The sequence below is a fragment of the Erythrolamprus reginae genome, chromosome 1 (genome assembly GCF_031021105.1).
Source record: "Erythrolamprus reginae isolate rEryReg1 chromosome 1, rEryReg1.hap1, whole genome shotgun sequence".
In the NCBI taxonomy this organism is placed as follows: domain Eukaryota; kingdom Metazoa; phylum Chordata; class Lepidosauria; order Squamata; family Dipsadidae; genus Erythrolamprus; species Erythrolamprus reginae.
In genome coordinates this window covers 146,574,108-146,601,859 of record NC_091950.1, presented here as the reverse complement: position 1 = coordinate 146,601,859, position 27,752 = coordinate 146,574,108, and the positions used below count along the sequence as shown (strand labels likewise).

The 27,752-nt window shown below is 43.0% G+C and overlaps 1 protein-coding gene across 4 annotated transcripts in view; it reads right to left on the bottom strand.

The window, feature by feature from the left end:
• The window catches only part of OBSL1 (obscurin like cytoskeletal adaptor 1), a 149,970-nt gene that overhangs the window by 9,493 nt on the left and 112,725 nt on the right, over window positions 1-27,752 (bottom strand). For all 4 annotated transcript variants that reach the window (XM_070728524.1, XM_070728511.1, XM_070728531.1 and 1 more), the window contains 11 exons: window positions 25,876-26,151; window positions 20,601-20,876; window positions 18,145-18,420; window positions 15,203-15,478; window positions 12,846-13,112; window positions 11,162-11,431; window positions 9,632-9,898; window positions 7,608-7,874; window positions 6,351-6,463; window positions 5,689-5,842; window positions 4,732-4,893 (listed from right to left, as the gene is read on the bottom strand). In XM_070728524.1, the coding sequence (XP_070584625.1) occupies window positions 4,732-4,893; window positions 5,689-5,842; window positions 6,351-6,463; window positions 7,608-7,874; window positions 9,632-9,898; window positions 11,162-11,431; window positions 12,846-13,112; window positions 15,203-15,478; window positions 18,145-18,420; window positions 20,601-20,876; window positions 25,876-26,151 (2,604 nt within the window). The remainder of the gene's footprint in view (window positions 1-4,731; window positions 4,894-5,688; window positions 5,843-6,350; window positions 6,464-7,607; window positions 7,875-9,631; window positions 9,899-11,161; window positions 11,432-12,845; window positions 13,113-15,202; window positions 15,479-18,144; window positions 18,421-20,600; window positions 20,877-25,875; window positions 26,152-27,752) is intronic.

The following is a 27,752-nucleotide window of genomic DNA, read 5'->3' as shown; positions in this document are numbered from 1 at the left end:
ATCTACCATTGTTACAAGTAGAAGATGACTTTAGGAGCATCTACCATTGTTACAAGTAGAAGATGACTTTAGGAGCATCTACCATTGTTACAAGTAGAAGATGACTTTAGGAGCATCTACCATTGTTACAAGTAGAAGATGACTTGGAATTTGCTCAGATGACTTTTCCCCCAATTTGTTTTCAATCTAGCGGCAAATTGTCATCTGTCACATATCAGTGTACACTTTGCTAAGCATTTTTAAGGGACCTATCCTCATAATGTTTCTGTGTCAACCACAGCCTGTTGAAAGCATTCAGAACTCCTTTTAGTTGACTCACTGTCATAGCAGTATTTTCTATTTTTGCCCCATACAAAAGCTCCTATCCAGTCTATGATGAGTCTGATCATGAAACAGACAAATCTTATGATGAGTCTACTAATCAAAGCAAGACGCCAGGATCTTATTATTATTTTTAAATTTAAAAATAATAATAAGATCCCATCTGTTCACCAATCATTGGCCACTTCAGTTTCTGCAGACATACCACCTCCCCATTCGGTCATAATTGGGTACTGCTTTCCATGGGTATTTTGACTGGAGATGTGAAACAGACCAGGCACCTGACTCACACGGCCATTTAGCTGTTTTTTTTTGGCAAGGAAATATCTATTTCCTGGAAGAACAGCATATTGCTTTCTGCTGTTTGCCAATTAGCATATGCACCAAAGACAAATTCCTTGTGTGTCCAATCACACTTCTATTCTATTCTATTCTATTCTATTCTATTCTACCCTATCCTATCCTATCTGTTCTACACCTTTCGGTCTACAAAGGTCTCTGCCACACCAAGCAAATGCCATTTTTCTAAGAAACTGGAAAAATATGTATTTGTTTATTTATTTTATGTAATTACAGACCACAGCTCAACGTTTTTGGCAGTTCGTAGCAACAATGAAACATTCATGGTGCATTTAAATTGAAGTTATATTTAATTAAAGTCAAAATACAAAACTCCTGTTGTGCCACAATTAGCCCCTGAATTAATTTGGGCTTAACTAGCTTCAGGAAAGCTATATTTGGGGAGCTAATCATAACCCTTATGGGAGGCCACCCCAGAGAAGCAACACTGTCTGGCTTCAATGTCTTTCATTCCCCTGGCAGTTTTATCTAGGAAAAATGCTTTAAATAGGTCAAGTCCCCTTGGAAGAGATGGTTCCAAAAGTACCTTTAATTGACAGAAAGGGGGACAGGATGAAGTAGGAAGAAGATCTGTTGATCTGCTTATAGGCTCCATCTTGCCTGATAAATTAAAGGTCGTAATAATAGGTCGATCATTCTTCTGAAAGAGCAATAATATTTTTTTTCATAGGCAGATTCATTCCTTGCCCTTTCCATGGACACTTCCCTCTGTGTCCCCTTTGGTTTGGGCTGCAAAAGGGTTTGTACACCTGGCTTAGGCAGGGTTCCCCCCCCCCACCTCCAATAGGCCTATGAGAGGAGCAGAAGTATGCTCTCTTACACAGCCAGTTTCTTTCAACAAACATTCATTTCTTGCAATCGACCACATATGGGTCATTACTTGTCTACCAGCATTTGCACATCTTAAAATTGCCTTTTACCAGGAAACACAGTTTTAGGAACTTTTTACCAGGATACACAATTTATCAGCATGCTCTATTTTATTTTTTGCCATTTTTTAATAACCTGCAAATATTCACTCCATTTTCTCTTTCATCTTAGTCTCTGAAACATTCATTTTAAAAACTGTGTCTCTTATTGCAATATGTAAGACATACCCTGGAAATACAGTAATCCCTCGTTTTTCACGGGGAATGCATTCCAAGACCACCCGTGAAAAATGAATTTCTGTAAAGTAGAGGAAATATTTTTTTATGTATTTAACAAGTATTTGGACTATTAAAACCCACCCTTTGCATTAAACAGTCATTCTATACTGTTTCTAAGCTGGAACTACATGTCATATCTTACCAGTTTCTTTAATAGAGTACAGTAGTACTGTAGAAGAATTTTATGAATTTTTAATGGATTTAAAATTTTCAATGGATTTAATGGATTTAAGCCCCCTTTGAAAACCCGTGAAGTAGCGAATCCACAAAAGATGAACCACGAAGTAGCAAGGGGTTACTGTAATTCAGAATCTCAGCCAATAACATAGCATTTTCTACATACACAGGGCTTGGATTTTCAAGTTCTTCCAACAACTCATATGCATTTATGATATGAATAAATGAACCTCATCACCTCGAGGTTCGACTACTTTAATGCTCTCTACATGGGGCTACCTTTGAAGAATGTTCGGAAACTTCAGATTGTGCAGAATGCAGCTGCGAGAGCAATCCCAAATATGCCCATGTCACTCCAACACTCCGCAGTCTGCATTGGTTGCCGATCAGTTTCCGGTCTCAATTCAAAGTGTTGGTTATGACCTATAAAGCCCTTCATGGCACCGGACCAGGATATCTACGAGACCGCCTTCTGCCGCACGAATCCCAGCGACCAATTAGGTCCCACAGAGTTGGTCTTCTCTGGGTCCCGTCAACTAAACAATGTCATTTGGTGGGACCCAGGGGGAGAGCCTTCTCTGTGGCGGCCCCGACCCTCCGGAATCAGCTCCCCCCCGGAGATTAGGATTGCCCCCACCCTCCTTGCCTTTCTTAAAGTTCTTAAGACCCATCTTTGTCGTCAAGCTTGGGGGAACTGAGACATCTTCCCCTTGTCTATGTAGTTTCTGTGCTCAACATGACTGTATGTATGTTTTTATTTACTGGAGTTTTTTAGATTTTTTAATGTATAATTGCTATTTTAGATTTTAATTATTAGATTTGTCTCTATGTACCGTTTTTTATCACTGTTGTGAGCCGCCCCAAGTCTACGGAGAGGGGCGGCATACAAATCTAATGAATACAATACAATTTATCCATCCATACATGAAGCAACTAATGCAGAGGTAATTCTAACTTACCTCATTGCCGGTTTGCTTCATCCCACACCGTGTGGGTGCACACGCATGTGCAGTGCTGAAAAGTAAGCTTTTGTGCATGCGCAGAAGCAAAAAAACAGTAGGCGCCACCAATAGAGCCAGTTCGGGGGCGTGGCCAACCAGCGATTGCTCCCGGTTTGGTGAGTGGGAGGAAATTCCCACTTCCAGTTCCATAGATTCAGTCCAAACCGGGAGCAACCTACCTCTGAACTACTGGAACATCACACATTCTTATCTTAGTCTTTGGATGTTGCTGAAACATTTAGTTTAGTATTCCATTTATTCAGAAGCGTGCATTATTGCCGTGATACATTGCTCCTATTAGAATAAGCAACTAACTTTTAAGCTTCTTACTTGTGGATAACATTCCACAATTCAAACCTTTACACTTTGTCTAAAACAACAAGTATACAATAGATTTTCTTCATTTCTCAGCAACCTACTGGAAAGCAAAAAATTTGATCTGTACATTTCACGCCTGGCCAAAGCTTAATCTGTTACACCGTTCTCTTTATCTTAATTCCCTACTTCCTGCTTCCCTCCCACCCTCCCTCCCACTGCATTGTTTCAGGTTAGAATAATAGACTCTTTAAAGGTGGATAAATAAAATAAAAATGGGGTTATTTGAATTTCATTTTCATACTTTCCCCGTTCCCAAAGATAACTTGCCTTTTTAGCTCCTTAGTGGTCCGTTGTTCCTTTTCACTCCCTAAGGCCAAACACTTTCCCCACACTTTCTCTCTTTCATCAGTTTATGTTCTTTACAATTTATCTCTTTTATATTCCAAGTTGCAACTAACTTGATCTTCATTACACGAGCCTCACATAACCTTCACTGCACAATGTTGATTTCATTACAGTCTTTACATACACATTCTGATTGCAGCAGAGACGATGTTATCAGCCTTAGTTGCACCCAGTGAAGGGCGACCAAAGTTTTTACTACAACATTGTGAGTGTGGCTTATGCATTTTCTTTCAATATTTTTCAGTTCAAATTGGGTGCTCTGGGGTGGAATTCCATTTTTGCTACCCCACTGCGTTGCCCCCACTGTCCGGCCAGTAGCCCACCCCTGGTTGCACCCATTCCACGTACAGTATTTCCTACTAATGATAAGAATGTTTGGGTCAGCGTGACACCATCCAAGCCCAGTTTAACTCCAGCTATGTTTATGCTACTCTGTGCAAGCTAAGGTCTCAGATGGGACTGTTGCCTCATTCCTCTTGTCACCTCCAATGCTTTTTTCTTTAGTGTGATTTGTTGAGTGAATGCTAATGAATGTTTTAAAGTTAGAATTTTTAAAGATTTTTAATTATATTAATAATTATTAATAATAATAATTTATGATATTTGTATGCCGCCCCTCTCCGAAGACTCGGAGCAGCTCACAACAGTAATAAAAACAATATAACAATGGGACAAATCTAATAATAAAAATATATAAAAACCCCAATAATTAAAAACCATACAGCACATACACACCGAACACGAAATATAAAAAGCCTGGGGGAGATGTCTTCATTGGATCAATTGCATTATAATGTCTTTTATATATGCGGTGAGCTACCCCAAGTCCTCAGAGAGGGGCGGCATACAAATCCAATTAATAAATAATAAATAAATAAATAAATAAATGTGCTGTCCAATATAACTGGTTGGGTTTTTTTTCTTATCTACCTTCCCCCTTGTATTCTAATCAGGGAAATCTCATATCTATTGCCCTGGCGAAAATGAAAGGGCATACTTACCTTCTTGCCGTATTTTCACAGTGCTGGTGACTTTGAGTCTCTCTCCGTTATTATACCATTCGCCTTTCACCTCCGCCAGGGACACCTCACATATGAAAACAGCATTCTCGTTCTCCCGCACACGGACATCTTCCAGTTCTCGCACAATCTGGACCTGACGTTCTATTTGGGGTGGGGGGGATGAAAAAGCCCATGCCATTAGATTTGAAAGGTTTTTACATAAATGATATTTGGACTCGTGTGGATTCCCTTCAAATATTCAATTAAATACTCTTGATTGTGTTGTCACTTAGAACAAACAGATGCCAACTATGAAAAATATACTGCTCAGAAAAATAAAGGGAAGACTTAAATCGCACATCCTAGGTCTGAATGAATGAAATATTCTCATTAAATACTTTGTTCTGTACAAAGTTGAATGTGCACAACAGCATGTGAAATTGATTGCCCATTTCTAAGAATGGCCTGGCAGAAGTTTCCAGGAAGCTGTGTTCCTTTTTACTGGTCATAAAGTTGCCATTTCAGGCATATACATGGAGATGCTATCTAATGAATGAGCTAGTAGCCATGCATTACTTGTCTCCTCTAAAACCCACTTAAATATTCATTGGCTCTCACTTTCAATCAATCAATAAAAGGTGCACTGAGCATTGGATGTTCACCAGCCTGCTCCAGGCCACGGAAGCCAAAGGTCAGGGAAGCGGAAAAGCAAAAGGAGCCTTGCCCTCATCCAGAACGTGACAAGTGAGGATGCTTTGTCTAGGGCAGTGTTTCCCAACCTTGGCAACTTGGAGATATTTGGACTTCAACTCCCAGAATCCCCCAGCCAGTGAATGCTGGCTGGGGAATTCTGGGAGTTGAAGTCCAAATATCTTCAAGTTGCCAAGGTTGGGAAACACTGGTCTAGCGAGCTCCATCCCAAGCCTTCCCCCCCTCCATTTCTGCTGTCATCCATACCAAAGACTCTCAGTTTAGCAGAAGCGCGGCAGTCGCCGGCATCACACGTATATTCGCCAACATCTTCAAGGCTGCAATGGTTGAGCTGCAGAAGACGCCGACGCCCCACTGAATATATGCGGCAGTTGGGGCTCACCTGGATCTCCTTGCCATTCTATGGGAATTAGAAACATAGAGGACTGGGTCTGTTTTGGACCTTGAACAAAGGAAAGGTGGAGAAAGGGCAGCTTCTCAGGTGGTTCTGAGGACACAGAGGGGAGTGAGGGAACACGGAGATGGTATTAATCAAGAGTTGCCCCCACCCTCCCTGTCTTTCGTAGACTACTCAAGACTCATTTATACCGCCAGGCATGGGGGAGTTGAGATATTCCTTCCCCCTAGGCCATTACAAGTTATGCATGGTGTGTTTGTGAGTATGTTTGGTTTTATAATAGGGTTTTTTAGCTGTTTTATTATTGGATTGTCACATGCTGTTTTTATCATTGTTGTTAGCCGTCCCGAGTCTACGGAGAGGGGCGGCATACAAATCCAATAAATTATTAAATTATTATTATTATGTTCCCTTGAATAAATCAGGATGGCTTTTCAGGACAGCCCGTTCTTGCAGTGATAGAGAAGATCAAGGAAGTGGGGACATGGACAATAGGTAATAGTGCCCTCACCTTGTACCACTTCACTTCAGCCAGGGGTCGGGACAGCTCACACTCAAAGGTAGCTGATCCTGTCTCGGGAATTCCCAAGTCCTGGGGCAAGCGCAGCATTGTAATTGGTGGCTCTGCAAGGGGAGAGATAGCAACAGCAATAGCACTTAGACTTATATCGCGCTTCGTAGTGCTTGAGAGCCCTCTCTAACCAGTTTATAGAGTCAGCATATTGCCTCCCCAACCATCCGGGTCCTCATTTTACCCACCTCGGAAGGATGGAAGGCTGAGCCAACCTTAAGGCCTGGTGAGATTTGAATTGTTGGCAGCCGGCAGAGTTAGCCTGCAGTACTGCATTCTAATCACTGCGCCACCGCACCTCTAAATACAGTTGCAAGTAGCTTGAAGATGAACTATTTTGGAGACTAAAAAGATTAAATCTTAAAGAAAGGGTACTTATCCAAATCACATCCTTTATCCTCAATTTTAAAGACACTAATTTATCTATGGAACCTTCTCCTACTTCCCATGCCTAGTTTTCCCACGCTGCTACTGCTGCTTTCAAAACTGCTCTGCTGTGCAGGCACATTGAATTTTGGACATTAAATATGTTAGAAAAATAGGACTAACCCAAAGAGCATCTAGCCTAGCATCCTGTTTCCTGCAGTGGCCGGCTAGATGCTCTTCAGGATGTTACTTTAATCTGGGCGTGGTGGCAGTGTTTTATTCCTACTTTATTTCCAGCAGCAACATTGCCTTTCCACAGTCCTCCATGTCAGAAATAAGTTTATTTCTATAGGTAATATTACAATGCAAGTAAATGGTTTGTAACCATGGGAAAGGCTAGTATAACCCATAATCAGTATGTAATCATGGGTTTGCTAAATGTGCTACAACCTGATTGGCTGTAACCTATATAATAGGGGTAACACCCTTGCATGGGTGTGGTTTATTACAGTGGTTTGTTATAGAGTGGTTTGTTATTGAGTGGTTTTCTGTTGGGTGGTTTGTAATTAGTGGTTGCAGTGGTGGATGTAGTAAGAGTTATATAATAGTATTGTGGATAGTTTGTTATAGTGGTTAAATGTAAAGGTGATAGTTTATTTAGAGAAGCATTTTGATAAGAGGAAAAGTAGAATATATTTTTAAAAGAAAGCCTGCTGCAGTGTTTTTCATTGAAGACTTCAATTAAGTTTAGTGGCTAACTGTGGCTAGTTGGTGGCTTCCCTTCCGCATACGCAAAACTCTCCCCCAACACTCCCTCCACTGGTCCAGTACCTCGGACCGTAAGGCGGGCACAGCTCCGCACAGTATCAGCAGTGAAGGCCACGGTCCCCATGTCATCCAGCGTGAGCCTTTGCAACGTCAGGCTGTGCACACAACCAATGGCGCTCATTTGGCAGGTGGAAGTAGGCTTCACACGGATGCCGTCACGCGTCCAGACCCCCAATACGTTGGGATGAGATAGCTCAAGCTCAAACGTCACTGTCTCCTTTTCCAATGTTTCCACATCCGATAGCGGTTTCTTCACTGTCACCTTCCGGGCTGGAGAAGAAGAAAAGTCTGTGATGGATCCAGTTTTGTCATGAAAGGAACTTATTTGCTCCTTACAAATCAAAGCAAGTTGCCAGTAAGGGCATATTTGGTATCAAGACTCTAATTCAGCAGATACAGAATACAGTGGCACCTCTACCTAACAATGCCTCTACTTAAGAACTTTTTTAGATAAGAACCGGGTGTTCAAGATTTTTTTGCCTCTTCTCAAGAACTATTTTCTACTTAAGAACCCGAGCCTGGAAAAAATTCACAGGAAATTTGAGAGCGGCACAAAGGCTCGGCCAATTTCCTGCCATTCCCCCTTTAATCCCGGCCATCTCGGGCTTTTCTGGGCTGCCAGAGGAGACTTTCAGTGGTGCTTAAGGAGGTTTTGGCAGCTCAGAGCAAACAAAGCATTTTCCTTTCACTGGGCGCTTGGAGAGGGAATAAACCTCTGCCAGCGCCCAGAGAAAAGAAACGCTCCCTTTGCTCTGGGGAGCGACTGTCCTCTTCCTCCTACTCTTCCCACCCAAATTCCGAGCTTTTATTTCAGTCCTAATGGGTTTGCATGCGTTATTTGCTTTTACATTGATTCTTATGGGGAAAATTGCTTCTACTTACAAACTTTTCTACTTGAGAATCTGGTCATGGAACGAATTAAGTTCTTAAGTAGAGGTACCACTGTAACAGGATAATTCCCACTAGTAAAAAAGTTGTATGATTCTCTGACCTACATGAGTAGACTCCACACTCAGTTGTTCCTCATACATTTATTGCTAATAGAGTGGAAGGTTTTGAACGGATTCTTCTGAACGTTTATCAGAAGAAATTAGCTGAACTAGAATTCGAGATAATTTTTCCTCACAAGAAATGTATTAGCACTAGGGCAATCTTAATGAATCTCACAAACGCTAAGCAGGGTTCCATCTGGCTAATATTTAATGGGAGACTAAGAGGAAATCCCAGGACTTTGGGGTAAACTGGGATATTTAAAAAAATCCCAGTGGCAGCCCACTTTTGTATTTTTGCCAAGCAAGCAATGTGGACACGTTACCATGAATCATGTTTAACTCAAGTGAACATTGTATATAAAAAAATAAATGATAAACAAAGGCAACAAACAGTCTTACGCAGTATCTTCTACTGCACTTGGCCATTAGGTATATAACTGCTAAAGTTCAGATTCCAAAAAGACAAGGATAGGACAAAAGTGAGATTTCAGTAACTAAATTAAAAAATTACTATTTAAAAACAAGTATCTATAAAATAATGCACCTTACTAAAAAAAATGATTTCTTATCTGCATATGCCAAGTTATTTTACTCATGCATAAATCACTCTTACACCCAGAAATACACATATTCAGACACTGTTACCTTTCCTTCTAGCATAAACAGAGGAAGGGAAGGGAAGGGAAGGAGAGGGAAGGGGAGGGAAGGGGAGGGGAGGGAAGGGAAGATGAAAGTCTAGCTGCACTAAGAAGAAAAGGAAAAAATGGATGGGAACGAAACAAGAATCAGACGAATTGAATATGGAGCGCATGAATGTTTAGGGTTACAGAAAGGGTTAAATTCGATAAGCAAGCAGAGCTTCCTAAGCAAATGGTAATATTCAGATAATATTGTTAAAGGAATTCTCACATTCAGCTGAGATGTCAGTGGAAGTGCGGGGGAAACCTAAGATAAAAAGTTACATTGACCCTCGCTCAAGGATTTACAACGTGTAACTGTGATAGAAAAGAAGACCAGGATAGAAATGAGACCTACGTTCCACACTCAGTCTGGCTTGGGTGCGATCATGCAGGCTCTCGCAGCGATAGGTGCCTCGGTCAGCAAGCTCAATGTGATGGATGGTCAGAGCCCTTTTTGGCCCTTGTACCTCCATGGAATATCTCGGGTTCTGCTGCAGCAAGATGCCTTGTTTCATCCACTGCACTTCCGCACTCTCCACGCTCAGCTCCACTTCCATCCGGACGTCCTGTCCCTCTTCAGCTGCCAAATCACGTAACGTCTGCACAAACAGCACCTGAGCCTCTGCAGAAAATAATCCTCAGGTTGAACACTAACCCAAATGCATTCCCAGGCCACGATCCCTCCCTATTTACAGAGAGACAACAAGCCAGGATTCAGTGCAATCTAGCCATTTCCCAAGGCCTGGGTGAATTTGGCATGTTTACTAACATAGACTTTAGAAGACTCAGAACCTCTGCTTTTATTTTTCAGAAATACAAGTTCAGAAACCTGCAGGGCTATAGAGATAAAGTTTTGAAAATTCGACATGCTGTGCCGAGATAAATCTTCAAAGACGAAGGGAAGTCGAAGTAGAATTTCCAAAAGGGATTCTATTATCTTCCCTACAGGACTAAAGCAGCAGCATAAATTATGCAAACTAAGTAAGCAGAGTAAAGAATTTTGAGTAAAGAATTTATATTTTCTTAGTATGGAATTGAGGAAACAAGAAAGGACACAGCTGTGACATTAGCCGATAACCCTGTTGAAACTGACTAATTATGATTACTAATTACTATCACAGTACAGTGGTACCTCTACCTAAGAATGCCTCTACTTACAACTTTTCTAGATAAGAACCGGGTGTTCAAGATTTTTTTTGCCTCTTCTCACTTACAAACCCGAGCCTCCGAAACTGTAACTAGAAAAGACAGGGTGAAGCCTCCGTGGGGCCTCCCTAGGAATCTCCTGGGACGAAACAGAGCCGGAAAAGGCAGGGAGAAGCCTCCGTGGGGCCTCCCTAGGAATCTCCTGGGACGAAACAGAGCCGGAAAAGGCAGGGAGAAGCCTCCGTGGGGCCTCCCTAGGAATCTCCTGGGAAGAAACAGGGCCGGAAAAGGCAGGGAGAAGCCTCCGTGGGGCCTCCCTAGGAATCTCCTGGGATGAAACAGGGCCGGAAAAGGCAGGGAGAAGCCTCCGTGGGGCCTCCCTAGGAATCTCCTGGGAAGAAACAGTACGGAAAAGGTAGGGAGAAGCCTCTGTGGGGCCTCCCTAGGAATCACCTGGAAGGAAACAGGTACGGAAAAGGTGGGGAGAAGCCTCCATGGGGCCTCTCTAGGAATCTCCTGGTAGGAAACGGGGCCTCCACCGTCCCTGTGGTTTCCCCAGTCAAATGCATTATTTGCTTTTACATTGATTCTTATGGGGAGAATTGCTTCTTCTTACAAACTTTTCTACTTAAGAACCTGGTCATGGAACGAATTAAGTTTGTAGAGGTACCACTGTACTTCTGCCCAAGTATCTGCATTTATCAAAAAGCAACACACATGGTGTTACCGTTCCTCTTACCTTGCACACTGAGTCTGCATGAACTCGACAGACCTTCCGCCCGGACGGTGACTATGCCAGTGTCACTCAAGCGGCATTGTCTTATGGTGAGGGTATGGCAAAGCCCATTCTTGGTTATGGTCAACCGCTCACTGTTCACTACCTCTTGTCCATTCAGCTGCCAATTCAACCTGACATCAGCTGGACATATCACCACTTTGAAGGTGGCCTCATCCCCTTCTAGCACCGTCAAATTGTGCGGCTCAGAAATTATCTCCACCAACCTAGGGACTGAGAAAAAGGCGCCATCTCAGTTTATATAAAGTTTGCTAACACACAACCAATCCAATAAGAGACTGTAGATCCTCCCAATGTGGTATCTCCATCTGTTAGGACCGTGATAGCCAACCCATGGCACCCATGGTGGGGGAGATGGGACAGATGCCTCTTGCAGCCTCCTGCAAGCAGCTGGCAGTCAGCAGAAGTATCCTGCAGTACTGCACTCTAACTATTGTGCCACCATGGCTCATAATATAGAACAGGGGTGTCAAACTTAAGACCCTCAGTGCTTCTGCAGGCCAAAACGGAATCCGGACCCATTTTCAGCCTGAAGGGTCTCCTACAATACTTCACCAGCCGAAACGGGGCACAGGGGAGCCATGTACAAGGCCTGTTTTTGGCCAGCAGAATGCTACTGGAGGCTGGAGAGGCTGAAAATGGACTATGAGGGCCTGTGGCCCATTTTAGCCATTAGAGATACCGCGGGCCTTAGGTTTGATGCCTCTGTTCTATTATGAACCATGGTGGTACGGTACTTAAGACAATTTTTCACAATTACAATCATTGCAGCATTCCTATGGTAATGAGATCAAAATTCAGATGATTGATAATTGACTCATATTTATGATGGTTGCAGATCCTGGGTTAGGGTTAACAACTCTGGCAAGAAAGACCTTAAAATGGGGCAAAACTCACTTAACAAATGTCTCACTTATCAAGAAACGTGTTGGGCTAATACATGGAAGGTAAAAAAATTACACTGCAGTCTGGGAAGCATGTGCATGCTATTATGACCCCAGAAATAATAACAATTTCCTAATTAAGAAAGATTGTGCTCATCCTCCATTTTTGATGTGCCTTTGGATGCTTTCATACAACTTCTGTCTTCTTTTAATCAACGGGGGTCAAAGGATGCTGTGTATTAATGGGATGTTATGCCTAAAGCTACCAGAAGTTGAAACTAGATAGCAAACCTATGGCACAGGTGTCACAGGCAGCACGCAGAGCTGTATCAGCTAGCATGCGAGCCATTGCCCTAGCTGAGCTCCAACATGCACATGATTTTTGGCCAGCTGACTTTGGGATCGCACAGACGCTCTGGGAGGGCACTTTTGGCTTCCAGAGAGCCCCCGGTGGGGATGAGGGAGTGTGTTTTTACCCTCCCCCGGCTCCAGGGAAGCCTTTGGAGCCTGGTAAGGGCGAAACACGAGCCTTCTGCCCCCACCAGAAGTTGGGAAACAGGCCGTTTCCGACCTCCAGAGGGTTTCCCGGGGTGGGTGGGGGGAAGCTGTTTTTGCCCTTTGAATTGTGTCTCTGGGCACTCACATACTTTTTCGGCACCCGAGGGAAAAAAGGTTCGCCATCACTGAACTAGACCTTTTCCATTCAAGGTATCTGCTTCCCAACTTCGCCCAAAAGAACTTACTTTGGACTGCGAGAATAGCCAAAGTACGGTCGTCTTTGCTTTCACATGAATATTCGCCAACATCTTCAGTCCTCACATTGCTGAGTGTCAAGGAACGCTCTCGGCCCTCTGCTCTGATCTCCAGGCATTTGTTGGGTTCCAGCTCCTGCCCGTCTTTCAGCCATGTGACGTCACCCTTGGTTTTGCACAATTCACACCAGAACAACACTGTGTCACCCTGCAGCGCTGTCACATCTGAGAGACCCCGAACGAACTTCACCAGCAGTTCTGAGGTGGTAAAGAATAGTTTGGTTAGGACAGGGGTAGGCAAAGTCGGCTCTTCTGGGACTTGTGGACTTCAACTGCCCGAATTCCTGAGACAATCATGCTAGCTCAGGAATTCTGGGAGTTGAAGTCCACAAGTCATAGAAGAGCCAACTTTCCCTACCGTTGGGTTAGGAGGATCAAATCTTGACAACTGGCAGAACCCAATCAAATTATTGGGGGTTTAGAGTAAACTGGAAATCTTCAATGTATGCCAAAGATTCCACAACTCACCACGTTTGCAGATTTTCACATTCCTAGTTTGTTCTTTTCCTAAACCTCTAGAGCTCAATGACTACAGTTCATTCTGGCTCAAACATGGCTAGAAAAGGCATCCACAAAAAGGAGGACAGTCCCTGCTGCCTCTTCTCAAGGTCAATTACTCCAAGGGCTATGGCTATATTCCTCTCAGTCTTAGACCTATTTATTTTGCCTACCACCATGAAGTTTTCAGGAAAGAGTATTTCCTTGCTTCTGCAAGCTGGGATCTTTTTAACTGACGATGACAAAAAGTACAGTGTTCCCTCGATTTTCACGGGTTCAAACTTCGCGAAAAGTCTATACCACGGGTTTTCAAAAATATTAATTAAAAAATACTTTGTGGCTTCCCCCCCCCCTATACCACGGTTTTTCCTGCCCGATGATGTCATATATCATCACCAAACTTTCGTACACTTTCAATAAATATTTTTTTAAAATACATTTTAATAAAGAAACATGGTGAGTAATAATCTAAGTGGTTGCTAAGGGAATGGGAAATTGCAATTTAGGGGTTTAAAGTGTTAAGGGAAGGCTTGTGTTTCTGTTCATAGACAAAAATAGTGTATTTACTTCCGCATCTCTACTTCGCGGAAATTCAACTTTCGCGGGCGGTCTCGGAACGCATCCCCCGCAAAAATCGAGGGAACACTGTACATCTGAAGCTCAAAGTGCACATTCGGCTACTAAGATGAAGTCACTCGAAAGATTAACTGTCTGCATCAAACACAGATGAAAATCCAGAATTGTTGGTCAAGGATGTGCATCTCAGAGGTGGGTTCCTCCCAGCTTGCACCAGTTCTATAGAACCGGTGGAAACGGCGGGTGATGTCACAGAGCCGGTTCTGTGACACAGCCATCTTTTTTGGTGATTTGTTTTCTTTTTGAAAAAAAATTGGGGGAGGGATATTTTTGCTGCTTCCGGCACTGCGCATATGCCGCCATCTTGTTTTTGGCTCTTTTTTTGCAGGAAATTTTTCAAAATTTTTAGCACTGCGTATGTGCACGACCAAGCGGCCACGCAGCCTGGGAAGAAGCAAACTGGCAGCAAGGTAAGTTAGAACCCACTCCTGGTGCACTTAGAAGACCACTCTGAACATTGTTGTGTACCACAGAACTGAAACTATCTTAGTGAATCAGACAGGGATTTGTTTTGCACTATATTTTGAGCAGTGACCAGGCAGACACATCTAAAGTGTCTCAGAATTCCGGTGTTGGAATGCTGGCATAGTCCCATTGGAGCAAGGCCCTCCGGCTCTTCACCACCAGTGACACTTCCCTCCAGCCTTCACCCAAAGCCCTGAACCAGGAATTTGAATCAGGTCCCAAGTAGGAATTTCTGCCCCCACTCTAAGCGGGGGAGACTCTCTGCAGCAACACAAATGTTCACTGCACGTATCTGGTCCAGGGGCCGTAGTTTGAGGACCCCTGATTTTAGTGCAACATAAAAAGTGCAAATAAGTTTTCTGCAAACCACCAAATTTTTTTCATGGACCACCAGCCACGAGTTGGTGACCGCTGCTTTAGATCGCAGGTGTCAAACATAGTGTCATGTTGCCGTCACATAACATATCGCAACGTTTTTCCCCTTCGCTGGAGCTTGGGTGGCGTGGTCTATCCATGACACATCTGGCTGGTGGGCTGCCAGTTTGACACCCCTGCTCTAAAGTCACAAAGGGTCCCTAAATCATTGGCCACGCCTCCGAACATCTCCCAAACTGATAATCAAGAAGAAAAATGTCTGATTGTCTCTTGGAGTGCCAGGACCGTGAACAGCCTCTGCACAGATCTCTTACCTTTCACACTGAGCTCAAAATGCAGCCGGTCATGAGAAGAGTGGCAGATGTACTCTCCGGCATCTGCTTTGCCTACGTTACTCAGCAAGAGGCTGTGGACCCGTCCTTCCCTGCGTAGCTGGCAGTGCTCCCCAGCCACAAGGTCCCCCTGGGGTCCTTCCCAGCTGACCACGGATGACTCCTTGGAGACAATGGCTGACAACACCGCACTGCTACCCTCCAGGACCAAGACCTTCTCTGGATGCTGTGATTTTGACACAAACAGCACCGGGGCCTCTAGAATAAGAGAGGAAAAGGAGAAAAAGGAGCAAAGAGACTTGAAGAAAGCAAGGAATACTCAGGTAGGCCTCTGATAAACACACACCATTGTGAAAAATGAAGTTGCTTCTATCCAGTGAAGGGCTGCAAATTTTTTTACTACCACACTGTGGGCGTGGCTTATTTTGTGGGTGTGGCTTGCCGGCCATGTAACCAGTTGGGAGTGGCTTGATGATCATGTGACTGGGGGGTGGCTTAAAGGTCATGTGACTGGCTTAAAGATGGCCAACTTTACGTCACTCATGTCAGGAGTTTGGGTTAGGGTGCCTGGCCTCTCCTCGCCTCAAAGAGATACAATTTCCCTATCTATTTACTATTACTGAACATCCAAAATATATTCTTTAATTCTATGTATATATGCATATGTGTACATAAATATTACACACAGGCACACAAAAATATACATTATCTACTATATAAAATGTATGTGTATGTGCACACACAGACTCACGCACAGCTCTTCTAAAATTATACACATTCAACCTCATTTACTGCGATAGGAAAAACATACCCAGAACCCAGGAGGGGGGAAAGGAGGGGGAATCATTTTTTTTAACCGATTCTGCATACCTGACCAAAATTTTTCTACCATACCTGACCGTACCCGTAGGAGCCCATCACTGCCTCTCTCTCTCTCTCCTCTCTATTAACAGATGCCATTGGAGCATTATCAAAACTCTACCTTGCAGTTGGAGATTACTTACTCACGGTTTAGGGGAATATTTCAGAAGTTAAAGATTCTGCTGGGGGAGTAGTATTCCACCCCACTCAGCATATCACACATTCTCAGAGAAGTGACTCCTGCTAATCTCTTGATTCTGAGATCAACAAAGCAATCCTCAAAAGAGATAGGTGTCATTCATGCCGTCAGCACTAAATGGGGATGGGTAACGCAAATTCCCATATGGCCACTAAAGAAACCACAATTCAAAATGATAAAGAATTAGCTCTTTGTCATGGTCTCTGTGACTAACACGTGGGCCAGACATAATAGCAGCTTTATTATCTGGAGATGGTAGCGGTTTAGAGAAAAGCCTTCCTATATCTCCAGGACAGAAGATCAAGCAGGTTGGATAAAGGCAGACAGTTGTTCCCAAGGGTGGCAAGGAAATGAGATTAAGAAAAGCTTCAGTGGCTACTGTTGCTCTCCTAGAGTAACCCCAGCCAGAAGGCACTGATACTTAACTAAACCATAGCTGAGCCCTCTGACAGCCATAATTCATTTGGAAAGTTTCTGAGTGAGTAAACGTAAACTTTTTCTGAGCTCCTGAAAACACGCAAAGGGCTGTTGGGTTTCCCTGGAAATCAATCAGTTGATACCCTTGAAAATGTCCAAAGATGCTTCACCAGAAGAGCCCTTCACTCCTCCACTCGAAACAGAATACCCTACGAGACTAGACTTTCAATCCTGGGCCTTGAAAGCTTAGAACTACGACGCCTAAAACACGATCTAAATATTGCCCACAAGATCATATGCTGCAACGTTCTACCTGTCAATGACAGCTTCAGCTTCAACCGCAACAACACAAGAGCACGCAACAGATTCAAACTTAATATTAACCGCTCCGAACTTGACTGTAAAAAATATGACTTCAGCAACCGAGTTGTCGAAGCGTGGAACTCATTACCTGACTCAGTAGTGTCAACCCCTAACCCCAAACATTTTTCCCTTAGACTATCCATGATTGACCTCTCCAGGTTCCTTAGAGGTCAGTAAGGGGCGTGCATAAGTGTACCAGTGTGCCTTCCGTCCCCTGTCCAATTGTCTCTCCTTATCTCATTTATCTTTTCGTCCTTTCAAATTTGTTCACCTATATTTTTATATCTTTTCTTCTATTCGTTTCTTTAGTTATATTACTACATATCTATTCTCTTCAATGTGTATTATGTATTGGACTAACTAACTAACTAACTAACTAACTAACTAACTAAAAATGGGTTTTTTTTAACTATTTTAAATTTTATTTTAAATTTTAAATAGTATATTATTAGATTTGTTATGAATTGTTTTATTGCGTTGTGAGCCGCCCCGAGTCCACGGAAAGGGGCGGCATACAAATCTAATAACTAACTAACTAACTAACTAACTAACTAACTAACTAACTAACTAACTAACTAACTAAATAAACAAACAAATAAACAAACAAACAAATAAATAAATAAATACAAACAAACAAAAAGCAACCATTCAGTAGATATCCAAAGCATGCATAGTCCATTCTATCAGCATCAAAGAGCTTGTGTGAGAGTGGAACTAGCAAGATATTTTGATTCAAGCAGGAGGACTTCAACAGGAAAGAAATGTCAAAATGCAAATCTTTGTTCTCTGCTTCAGTGCCTGTCATAGGAAGGATGCCAGACAGCCTTGGCTCTGCCTGTGATGCACAGCTCTCATACGATCCTTCCCCAACCTCCAGGACTGGCCCATGTTCCTCCCCAACCTCCTCACTGTCCGACTCTGCTGCCAACCCTGCTGGCTACTGGGGGGCCACCACACCTATGAACTCCACAACCTCTTGTGTCATACATGACCTAGAACAAGGCGGTTATACCTCAATCTTCCAAGGATAGAAAAAGCCCTGACACTAGAACATCTGGCTTGAAATTAAGATGCGTTTTCTTACCTTGTACATTTATTGTGTAATGCACTTCATCATCTCCAGTATTGCAGCTAAACGTGCCACAGTCGCAAGGCTCAGATTGTTGGATGGTTAGGCTGTGGACCAGCCCTTCACTGCTCATAATCATTCGTGGCCCAGGACACAATGGCTGGCTATTCTTGAGCCACTGGACACAAGTCTTCTCTTGAGAAAGTTGGGCCACCAATGTCACATTCTCTCCTTCCTGGACTTCAATAGGCTCCCGGGCATCATCCTTATTCACAATGCACACAGGGGGGGCTAAGAGAGAGAGAGAAAGTTCCCTATTAAGCAAAGCTGGATATGCCCCCTGCCCTAAAAGAAATTTTACAAAAATTAGAAACATAGAAACATAGAAGTCTGACGGCAGAAAAAGACCTCATGGTCCATCTAGTCTGCCCTTATACTATTTTCTGTATTTTATCTTAGGGTGGATATATGTTTATCCCAGGCATGTTTAAATTCAGTTACTGTGGATTTACCAACCACGTCTGCTGGAAGTTTGTTCCAAGGATCTACTACTCTTTCATTAAAATAATATTTGGCTACCATTGAAATACAATATCTTATAAACCTTTCTGAAACTGTAAAAAGAGGATTTTTCAGCTACAGTAGAGTTCCAGATATCTGTCCTTCAATAATCCGACATTCCAGATTATCTGATATTGCGGCTGCTTGGGGGCATCGCTATAGGCATTTCAGCGCCCTCCAGAAATGCCCCTAAACATGGCAGCCATGACGGGGAAGCATGCTGGGAGGAGGGAAGAGGGAGAGCGAGCAAGAGAGCTAAGGAGGGAAGCGGGAGAGCGAGCAAGAGAGCTAAGGAGGGAAGCGGGAGAGCGAGCAAGAGAGCTAAGGAGGGAAGCGGGTGAGAGAGTGAGAGAGTTGAGGAGGGAAGCGGGAGGGCGAGCCACAGTAGAGTCTGGATTATCTGACATTTTCGGCTATCCGACTATCAGCCCGCCCATTTATGTCAGATAACCGAGACTCTACTGTATATACTGTATATACTGAGGACCCGGATTTTGGGGGCAATAAGTTGGCTCTGTTAAAAAGTGCTATTGCTAAAATGTTGTAAGGTGCCCTGAGTCTAAGGAGAAGGGCGGCATAAAAATTGAATGAATGAATGAATGAATGAATGAATGAATGAATGAATGAATGAACAAACAAACAAACATCTTTTTCTTTTTGGATACTTTTTGGAGTCTACGGAGAGAGGCGGCATACAAATCTAATAAATAATAATAATAATAATAATAATAATAATAATAATAATTATTATTATTATTATTATTACTACTACTACTATTATTAATACCATTCTGAAAGAGAAATGAAATCATCTTAATATTAATTCAACAAGCGGCATCAGCATCAATGGCAGTTCCTTCTGTTAATTATTGGAGTATGATAAAAATAAGTAATATTATTTATTTTTATATTATGTAAGAGGAGGAGGAGGAGGAAGACAATGACTGGAAATATGGAAAACAAGGATTTTCAGTCTCTTCTTAATCTTCGTATTACTCTGGGGAAACTGAGTAAATCCTCATTACCAGTGGCAGGCCACCAGTGCAAGTCTTTTTCCTCTGCATAATCTCCAGAAACAAACAGTTTTTAATTAAGAATTTAAGCCTAGATGCAAAAATATGCTGCTTGTCCTTGCTTCCATCTCATCTTTTGGCAAGGACTGATGAGTTATTTTATGCTTTGCCTCAAAAGCATCTGTCTTGGTGCTTCCCCCACAATTTCTTCCAAAGTCTGTACCGTATCTCTTGCTTTCAGTCAAAAGATGAATTACGGTCCAAAACACATAAGTCCTAAGAATTTGCTTGTTTGTTTGTTTAGTCCAATACAAATTGAAAGTTAAAGAGAATAAAAACATGTAGTAATAAATCCAACCAAGTTACAGTCAACGGAGTGCAAGCAAAGGACCAGCCTGTGTCCCTTCATTTGTTGGGTGCCCTATTCCATTGGTAAATGTTTCTGGGTGTGAAGATGGGAAATCTTCCCCCAAGACACGATCTCCAAAGGAATTTGGAAACATTCTGAACGAAGGGATTCAGCAGCTTCTGGGGCAGCAGAACCATTCTTTCACCAGAAAATTTATTTATTAATTGGACTTACTTACTTACTTACTTACTTACTTACTTACTTACTTACTTACTTACTTACTTACTTACTTACTTACTTATTTATTTATTGGATTTGTATGCCGCCCCTCTCCGAGGACTCGGGGCGGCTCACAGCGTAAATATTATTTATGTTAATTGTTTGCTGCCCATTTTGCAACTCTGGGCAGCTCACGTTCTTAAAGTACCAAAACCATAAATGTAAATCTAATGACAATAAAACGATGTTTCGAATGTGGGAGGGGAGGGAGAAGAACGTGTGTGGGGATGTGGGGATCTTCATTTGGTCCGTTAACCTCATAGACTCACCTGCTACTTCCACGGCAGTCACCCTCTGGTCCGTGCCTGCATCACACACATAAGAGCCAGAATCCTCCAGGGCGACACTACGGATGGTGAGTTGATGGTGCCTTCCAGTGGACTCTATGTGAATACGCTTGGCCCCTCCTAGCTCCTTGCCATTCCGGAGCCATCGCACAGCAGCCGTAGGTGAAGACGTCTCGCAAGCCAAGATTAAATCTTCGCCAGTTGCCAAGGAGTGATGCTCTGGCATCCCGACATTTCCCACGATGGAGATGGGAGGCTCTTGGAAACCACGGAAAAAGAAAACACCATCATAAAACAAGGCCCAGACAGCTTTTGGCAGCCAGCTGAATGGCACAAGCTGCTGCCTGTCAGTCTTCCTCCACAACATATCTGTGTCCTGTAGTAGGGACCTGATCTTGAAAGTCATTTATTCCAGGCTCTAGAAATATGTAGCCTGCTTGCCTTCCTTCCCCAGCCAGGAATGTTAAACGCAAAATTTAGCATTAGAGTCTTTTAAATGGACAGTCTCCCTCCCCACTCAAAAAAAGCTGCATGGTGGAAGACATGCCCCTAGGTGTCACTTCAGAGCAAAGGGGAACTGTTGTGAGGACACAAACATCTCAAATGCTGGAGGCAATATTGCCCTCGTGGCAAGTCAACGTCCACAGCCCTGGCCCTTAAAACCCATGTAACTTTTTCCCATAACAAATAAAAGTGGAAGAACTTTATATTACATAAGGAAAGTGTTGTGTAGCTACGCTTCTTGATTCTCGACAAATGTATCTTTTCTTTTATGTACATGTCAGGAATAGCAATCCTGGGTGATATTTCATTGTATTACCATATAAGGCAAACGGTAGAATGTAAGCATGCGAATGCTGAGTCATTGGATGTGAAATGCAATCTGATTGGGCCAGGGCATTATAAGATGCAGATCAACTTCACCATTCCCTTGTGGTTGTTTGCTGTTGATGGTGGCTGTTAATTGGCTGGCTGGAGCAGTTTGAGCATGAGTTAGATATTGAGTAGAACTGAGATAGTGATACGAAGAAACCTGGATTGGTTTAGCATCTACTTGTAACCTAGATTGGTTGAATATCTACTTGTAAGTTAGCTGAATATAGCTAATGTAAAGTTCACGTATATAGAAGACTGAAGATTTTTTGCACTGAAGAGTAAACTATTGTTTTCTACAAACTTGTTTTCATCATTTATCTGGTTTATTAAATTGCCACAGTATATCTAGACCTCCTGCATTATTCTGTATACAGTGATCCCCCGGTTATTGCGTCCCCGACCATTGCGAACAGGGTAATTTGCGATTTTTCAACCCGGAAGTCAAAACACCATCTGCGCATGCGTGCCCTTTTTTCTATGGGCACGCATGCGTAGATGGCGACCGGCAGATCAGCTGCTGGGCGGCTTCCCTGGGTCTTCCCCCTCTTGCTGGCGGGAGGGCGAGCAGCGGGCATCAGCAAGGAGTTTCCCCACCGCCCACGCAAACTCCTCGCTGCCGCCCGCCCTTCGCCCGCCCACACCGTTCATTCTCGCCGCTTTCGAGCTGAGTCCTGAAGCGAATTCGCTTCAGGACTCAGCTCGAAAGCGGCGAGAGCGAGCGCGGACAAGCCGTTCGCTGGCGCTAGCTCTCACCACTTTCGAGCTGAGTCCTGAAGCGAATTCGCTTCAGGACTCAGCTCGAAAGCGGCGAGAGCGAGCGCCAGCGAACGGCTTGTCCGCCACCTGCCTGCCCGCTAGCGAGGAGCCGAAGATTGGGGGCGGGGCGGCTGTTTTAAAACGTCGCCACCGGCATGGGGGGCTTGCCAGCACCCCCCAGACCCCCAACCCGGGTTTGGGGGGCTGCTAGGAAGCCCCCCATGCCGGCGGCGACGTTTTAAAACAGCCGCGCCACCCCCAATCTTCGGCTCCTCGCTAGCGCTGCGGAAGTTAAAAACACCATCTGCACATGCGCTACTTCGCGAAAACCCGCTCGTTGTGGGGGGTCCTGGAACGGAACCCTCGCAACGAGCGGGGGATCACTGTATATATGCAGCTTCTGCTCAGGCAATCTCACACTACTCACAAGAGCCTACAAAACTTTTTCCAGACCCATCCTAGACTACTGCTCATCTGTCTGGAACCCATACCACATCTCAGACATCAACACCCTTGAAAATGTCCAAAGATATTTCACCAGAAGAGCCCTTCATTCCTCCACTCAAAACAGAATATCCTACGAAAATAGACTAACAATCCTGGGCCTAGAAAGCCTAGAACTACGGCGCCTAAACCACGATTTGAGTATTGCCCACAAGATCATATGCTGCAACATCCTACTGGTCAATGACTACTTCAGCTTCAACTGCAACAACACAAGAGCACGCAACAGATTCAAACTTCATACGAACCGCTCCAAACTTGACTGTAAAAAATATGATTTCAACAATCGAGTTATCGAAGCATGGAACTCATTACCGGACTCAATTGTGTCAACCCCTAACCCCCAACATTTCTCCCTTAGACTCTCCATGATTGACCTCTCCAGGTTCCTAAGAGGCCAGTAAGGGGCGTACGTAAGTGCACTAGTGTGCCTTTCGTCCCCTGTGCAATTGTCTTTCCTTTCTCTCACTTATCATATATATTTTCTTTCTTTCATATATCCTCTCCTCTAAGTTCACTTTACCCTTATATATATTACTACATGTCTATTTTTCTTCCTATGTATTTGTGTATTGGACAAATGAATAAATGAATGAATGAATGAATGAATGAATGAATGAATGAATGAATGAATGAATGAATATCCGGGCAGTACATTGAGAGCATATGCACCAAGACAAATTCCTTGTGTGTCCAATCACACTTGGCCAATAAAGAATTCAATTCTCTTCTCTTCTCTTTTATTCTATTCTACTCTATTCTATTCATCTTACTAATACCCAGCATTTCTTGATGCTAAATTTTGACTTTCTTTTATAAGCAACCCCTGTAGCCTAGTAATTACTACAAATATCAGCAGGAACAAAGCCCATCTTAAGCTCTGTGCTGAATGATAGCGCTGTGTTTTATTAGTGGGATTTCAGAAGGTGCTGGTAATGCAACTCTGCGAAGACTAATTACCTCTTAAAAGTCTTTTTCAATTGAAGCAGTATAAACAATTTATAAAGAAATCAATCAAATGTACAGTCATGGTTCTGAAAAGATGTTAAATCATATTGACTTTGAGTAGCCAAAACACGCACTTCCCCATTTATGAATAATGAGGAACCCTGTAAGATTCCATTCACAAAATAGCAGCCCTGACAATTGTTGCCAAAAAGAATAGACAAAGCTAGTGACTGTGAATAAGCTGACCTTCTTCAAATCTAAGTGGAAGAACAAGTTCATATTGAATCCTTTATTTCCTGTACTGAATATGGATTACTTAAATAGTATTGAACTAATCTGGAAGCTGGAACATAATGCTCTTTTCATGTTACACTTGACATTCTTGCTTTATAAATAATGTAATTTTTTTCCAATAAAAGGAACTTGTTCATAAGTGGCCTTTCTTTCCACACACTCATATCCAACGACCTAAGTCCTAGAGCCCACTGTAACAACATTGCCCAAAAAGCTTTAAGAGTTGTTAACCTAATCCTACCCAGCTTCCTCTGTGGTAACATTGGTCTGCTAACCGGAGCATACAAAACATTCGTCAGACCAATCCTAGAATATAGCTCACCTGCATGGAACCCACATTGCGTATCTGACATCAACACAATTGGGAGAGTCCAGAAATATTTCACAAGAAGAGTCCTTCACTCCTCTTCCCACAACAAAATACCTTATTCCACCAGACTTGAAAAACTTCGATTAGACCACTTACAACTTTGACGCCTCCATTCCGACTTAATAAAATCATATACCAAAATGTCTTTCCTGTCAGTGACTACTTCACCTTCAACCGCAACAACACACGAGCTCATAATAGATTTAAACTAAATGTTAACCGCTCTAAGCTAGATTGGAAAAAATACAACTTCAGTAATAGAGGGATCAATGCCTGGAATACACTACCTGTCTCTGTTGTTTCTACTCCTAACCCCAAAACCTTTAACCTTAGACTATCTACAATTGACCTCTCCTCCTTTCTAAGAGGTCTGTAAGGGGCGTGCACCATTTTGCCTATCGTCCCTACTGTCCTACTGTCCTATTATCACCTATAAAGCCCTTCATGGCACCGGACCAGGGTATCTACGAGACTGCCTTCTGCCGCACGAATCCCAGCGACCGGTTAGATCCCACAGAGTTGGTCTCCTCCGGGTCCCGTCAACTAAACAATGTCGTTTGGTGGGACCCAGAGGAAGGGCCTTCTCTGTGGCGGCTCTGACCCTCTGGAATCAGCCCTTCATGGCATTGGACCAGAATATCTCCGAGACCGCCTCCTGCCGCACGAATCCCAGCGACCGATTAGGTCCCACAGAGTGGGCCTTCTCCGGGTCCCGTCAACTAAACAATGTCGGTTGGCGGGCCCCAGGGGAAGAGCCTTCTCTGTGGCGGCACCGGCCCTCTGGAACCAACTCCCCCCGGAGATTAGAACTGCCCCTACTCTTCCTGCCTTCCGTAAACTCCTTAAAACCCACCTTTGCCGTCAGGCATGGGGGAACTGAAACATCTCCCCCTGGGCATGTTTAATTTATGCATGGTATGTCTGGGTGTGCGTCTGTTAGCATATGGGGTTTTTAAAATATTTAAATATTTTTAAATTTGTCTGTTCACTTATGATTTGTTTCTACATGTTGTGAGCCGCCCCGAGTCTTCGGAGAGGGGCGGCATACAAATCTAAGTAATAAATAAAATAAATAAATTAGAACTGCCCCCACCCTCCTTGCCTTTCGTAAACTCCTTAAAACCCACCTCTGTCATCAGGCGTGGGGGAACTGAAACATCTCCCCCTGCCTATGTAGTTTTCTGTGTATGATATGACTGTATGTATGTTTTTATATATTGGGTGTTTTTTTTGCTTTTTAGACTTTTAAAATGTATTATTGTTATTTTAGAGTTTAACTATTAGATTTGTCATGATATATTGTTTTTATCATTGCTGTAAGCCGCCCCGAGTCTATGGAGAGGGGCGGCATACAAATCTAATTAATAATAATAATAATAATAATAATAATAATAATAATAATAATAATAATAATAACTTTTTCTAATGTCATGTTTATACAAACTACCATCCTATAATGGTTTGACAAAATATATAAATAAATAAAATAAAATAAAATAAATAAATTACCTTCTACCGTGACGTAGAAGGTGAGGCTATCGTCACCACTGTCACACAGATATTCGCCGGCATCAGACATTTCCACTGCTGAAATCGCCAATGAATGTCGTGTTCCATCTTGTTCCAACCACACACGTTCTGTGTCCTGCAGTTTTTCCCCCTCCTTGTACCACTTGGTCTCTCCTTTGGGGCAAGACAGCGTTACCGAGAGCACCAGGTTTTCGGAAATCAAGCAACGGTGGTGAGTTTGCAGCTCATCTCGCCCCACTATTTGAACTGGAGGATCTGCCAGCAGAAACAATGTTAGTAAAATTTCTCTACCTGTTCTAATTTTAATTGCTGTCTTCATAAGGGGAATTCTGTTTTCCCTTCCCCCTAGGCTTATAGAATTTATACATGGTATGCTTGTATGTATGATTGGTTCTTTAAATTGGGGTTTTTTAGATTATTTTTAATATTAGATTTGTTCACATTGTCTTTTTTATTGTTGTTAGCCGCCCCGAGTCTTCGGAGAGGGGCGGCATACACATCTAATAAATAAATAAACAAAAATAAATAATTGACATAATAGCATTTCTCCTGTTTTGGTTGTCTCTAGTTTTACATTAAAAAAAACAGTTTCCTAAGGGGCGCACAATTCAAGAAAAATTGGAATGGTGTGATGAGCTCATTATCCCGAGGATCTAATCTCCAAGGGATATCCAATTTAAGACATCGACTCTAAAAACAAAACCACACATAGCTGAAGATAGACTTGACCTTGACCCAGAAGAACATGTTGCTTGGAGACCTTAGATCATTTTTCTCCTATTACAGTATTACCCTACGGTTCTTAGAAATCATTTCTGACCATTGTCAGCCAGTTTTAGAACCAGCCTTCATTTTCCAGGGAAGCCACTAAAGGATTCTTGAGTTTGGAAAGACATATAACAAGGATTAGTCAATGTTCCCTAACAAGAATATGTCATAAGGTTGGCCTCTGGAATCAACAGGCCTGCAGACAGCCAGGCTGATGTCTGTTAGATACTGATACCCCAGACATAAATGAAACAATGGACATTTTCATTTGTAAAGCTTCAATGCCTTGGGACCCCTCTCCCTCTGTTTTTTCAACATCACATCGTTGTTCGTACAGAAAAGATAGCAGGAGAAAGGTATATTTAAGACAAATGATTATTCAATTCAATTCAATTCAATTTGTTAGATTTGTATGCCGCCCCTCTCCGAAACTTGAGGCGGCTCACAACAATAATAAAAACAATATTCCACCGAAAACAAATCTAATATTAAAAAGCACATAAAACCCTATCATATTTTTAAAAGCAAACAACATATACATACCCAAACATAAATATAAAAAAGCTTGGGGGAAAGGTGTCTCAATTCCCCCATGCCTGGCGGTATAGATGGGTCTTGAGTAATTTACGAAAGACAAGGAGTGTGGGGGCAGTTCTAATCTCTGGGGGGAGTTGATTCCAGAGGGCCGGGGCTGCCACAGAGAAGGCTCTTCCCCTGGGGCCCGCCAAACGACATTGTTTGGTCGACGGGACCTGGAGAAGGCCAACTCTGTGGAACCTTATCGGTCGCTGGAATTCGCGCGGTAGCAGGCGGTTCATATGACTTTTATACTTTTTCATTATACAGGTAGCCCCTTGTCTTTTGGCTGCAAGTGGACCAGAATCTCTGCTGCGAGTTAATTAATCACACCTGATTTTATGACCTTTCTGCTATAGTTGTTAAGCAAATCAATGTACAGAGGATGGACAAAAAATTGGAAACACCTTGCAGCTCTTCCGTGGAATCCAGATTTGTGAAGCTGCCTTCAGTTTTTGTGGAAACTGGGTTCTGTACGTGTCTATTGATCTCTGCAGTGATTTTAGGAGTTG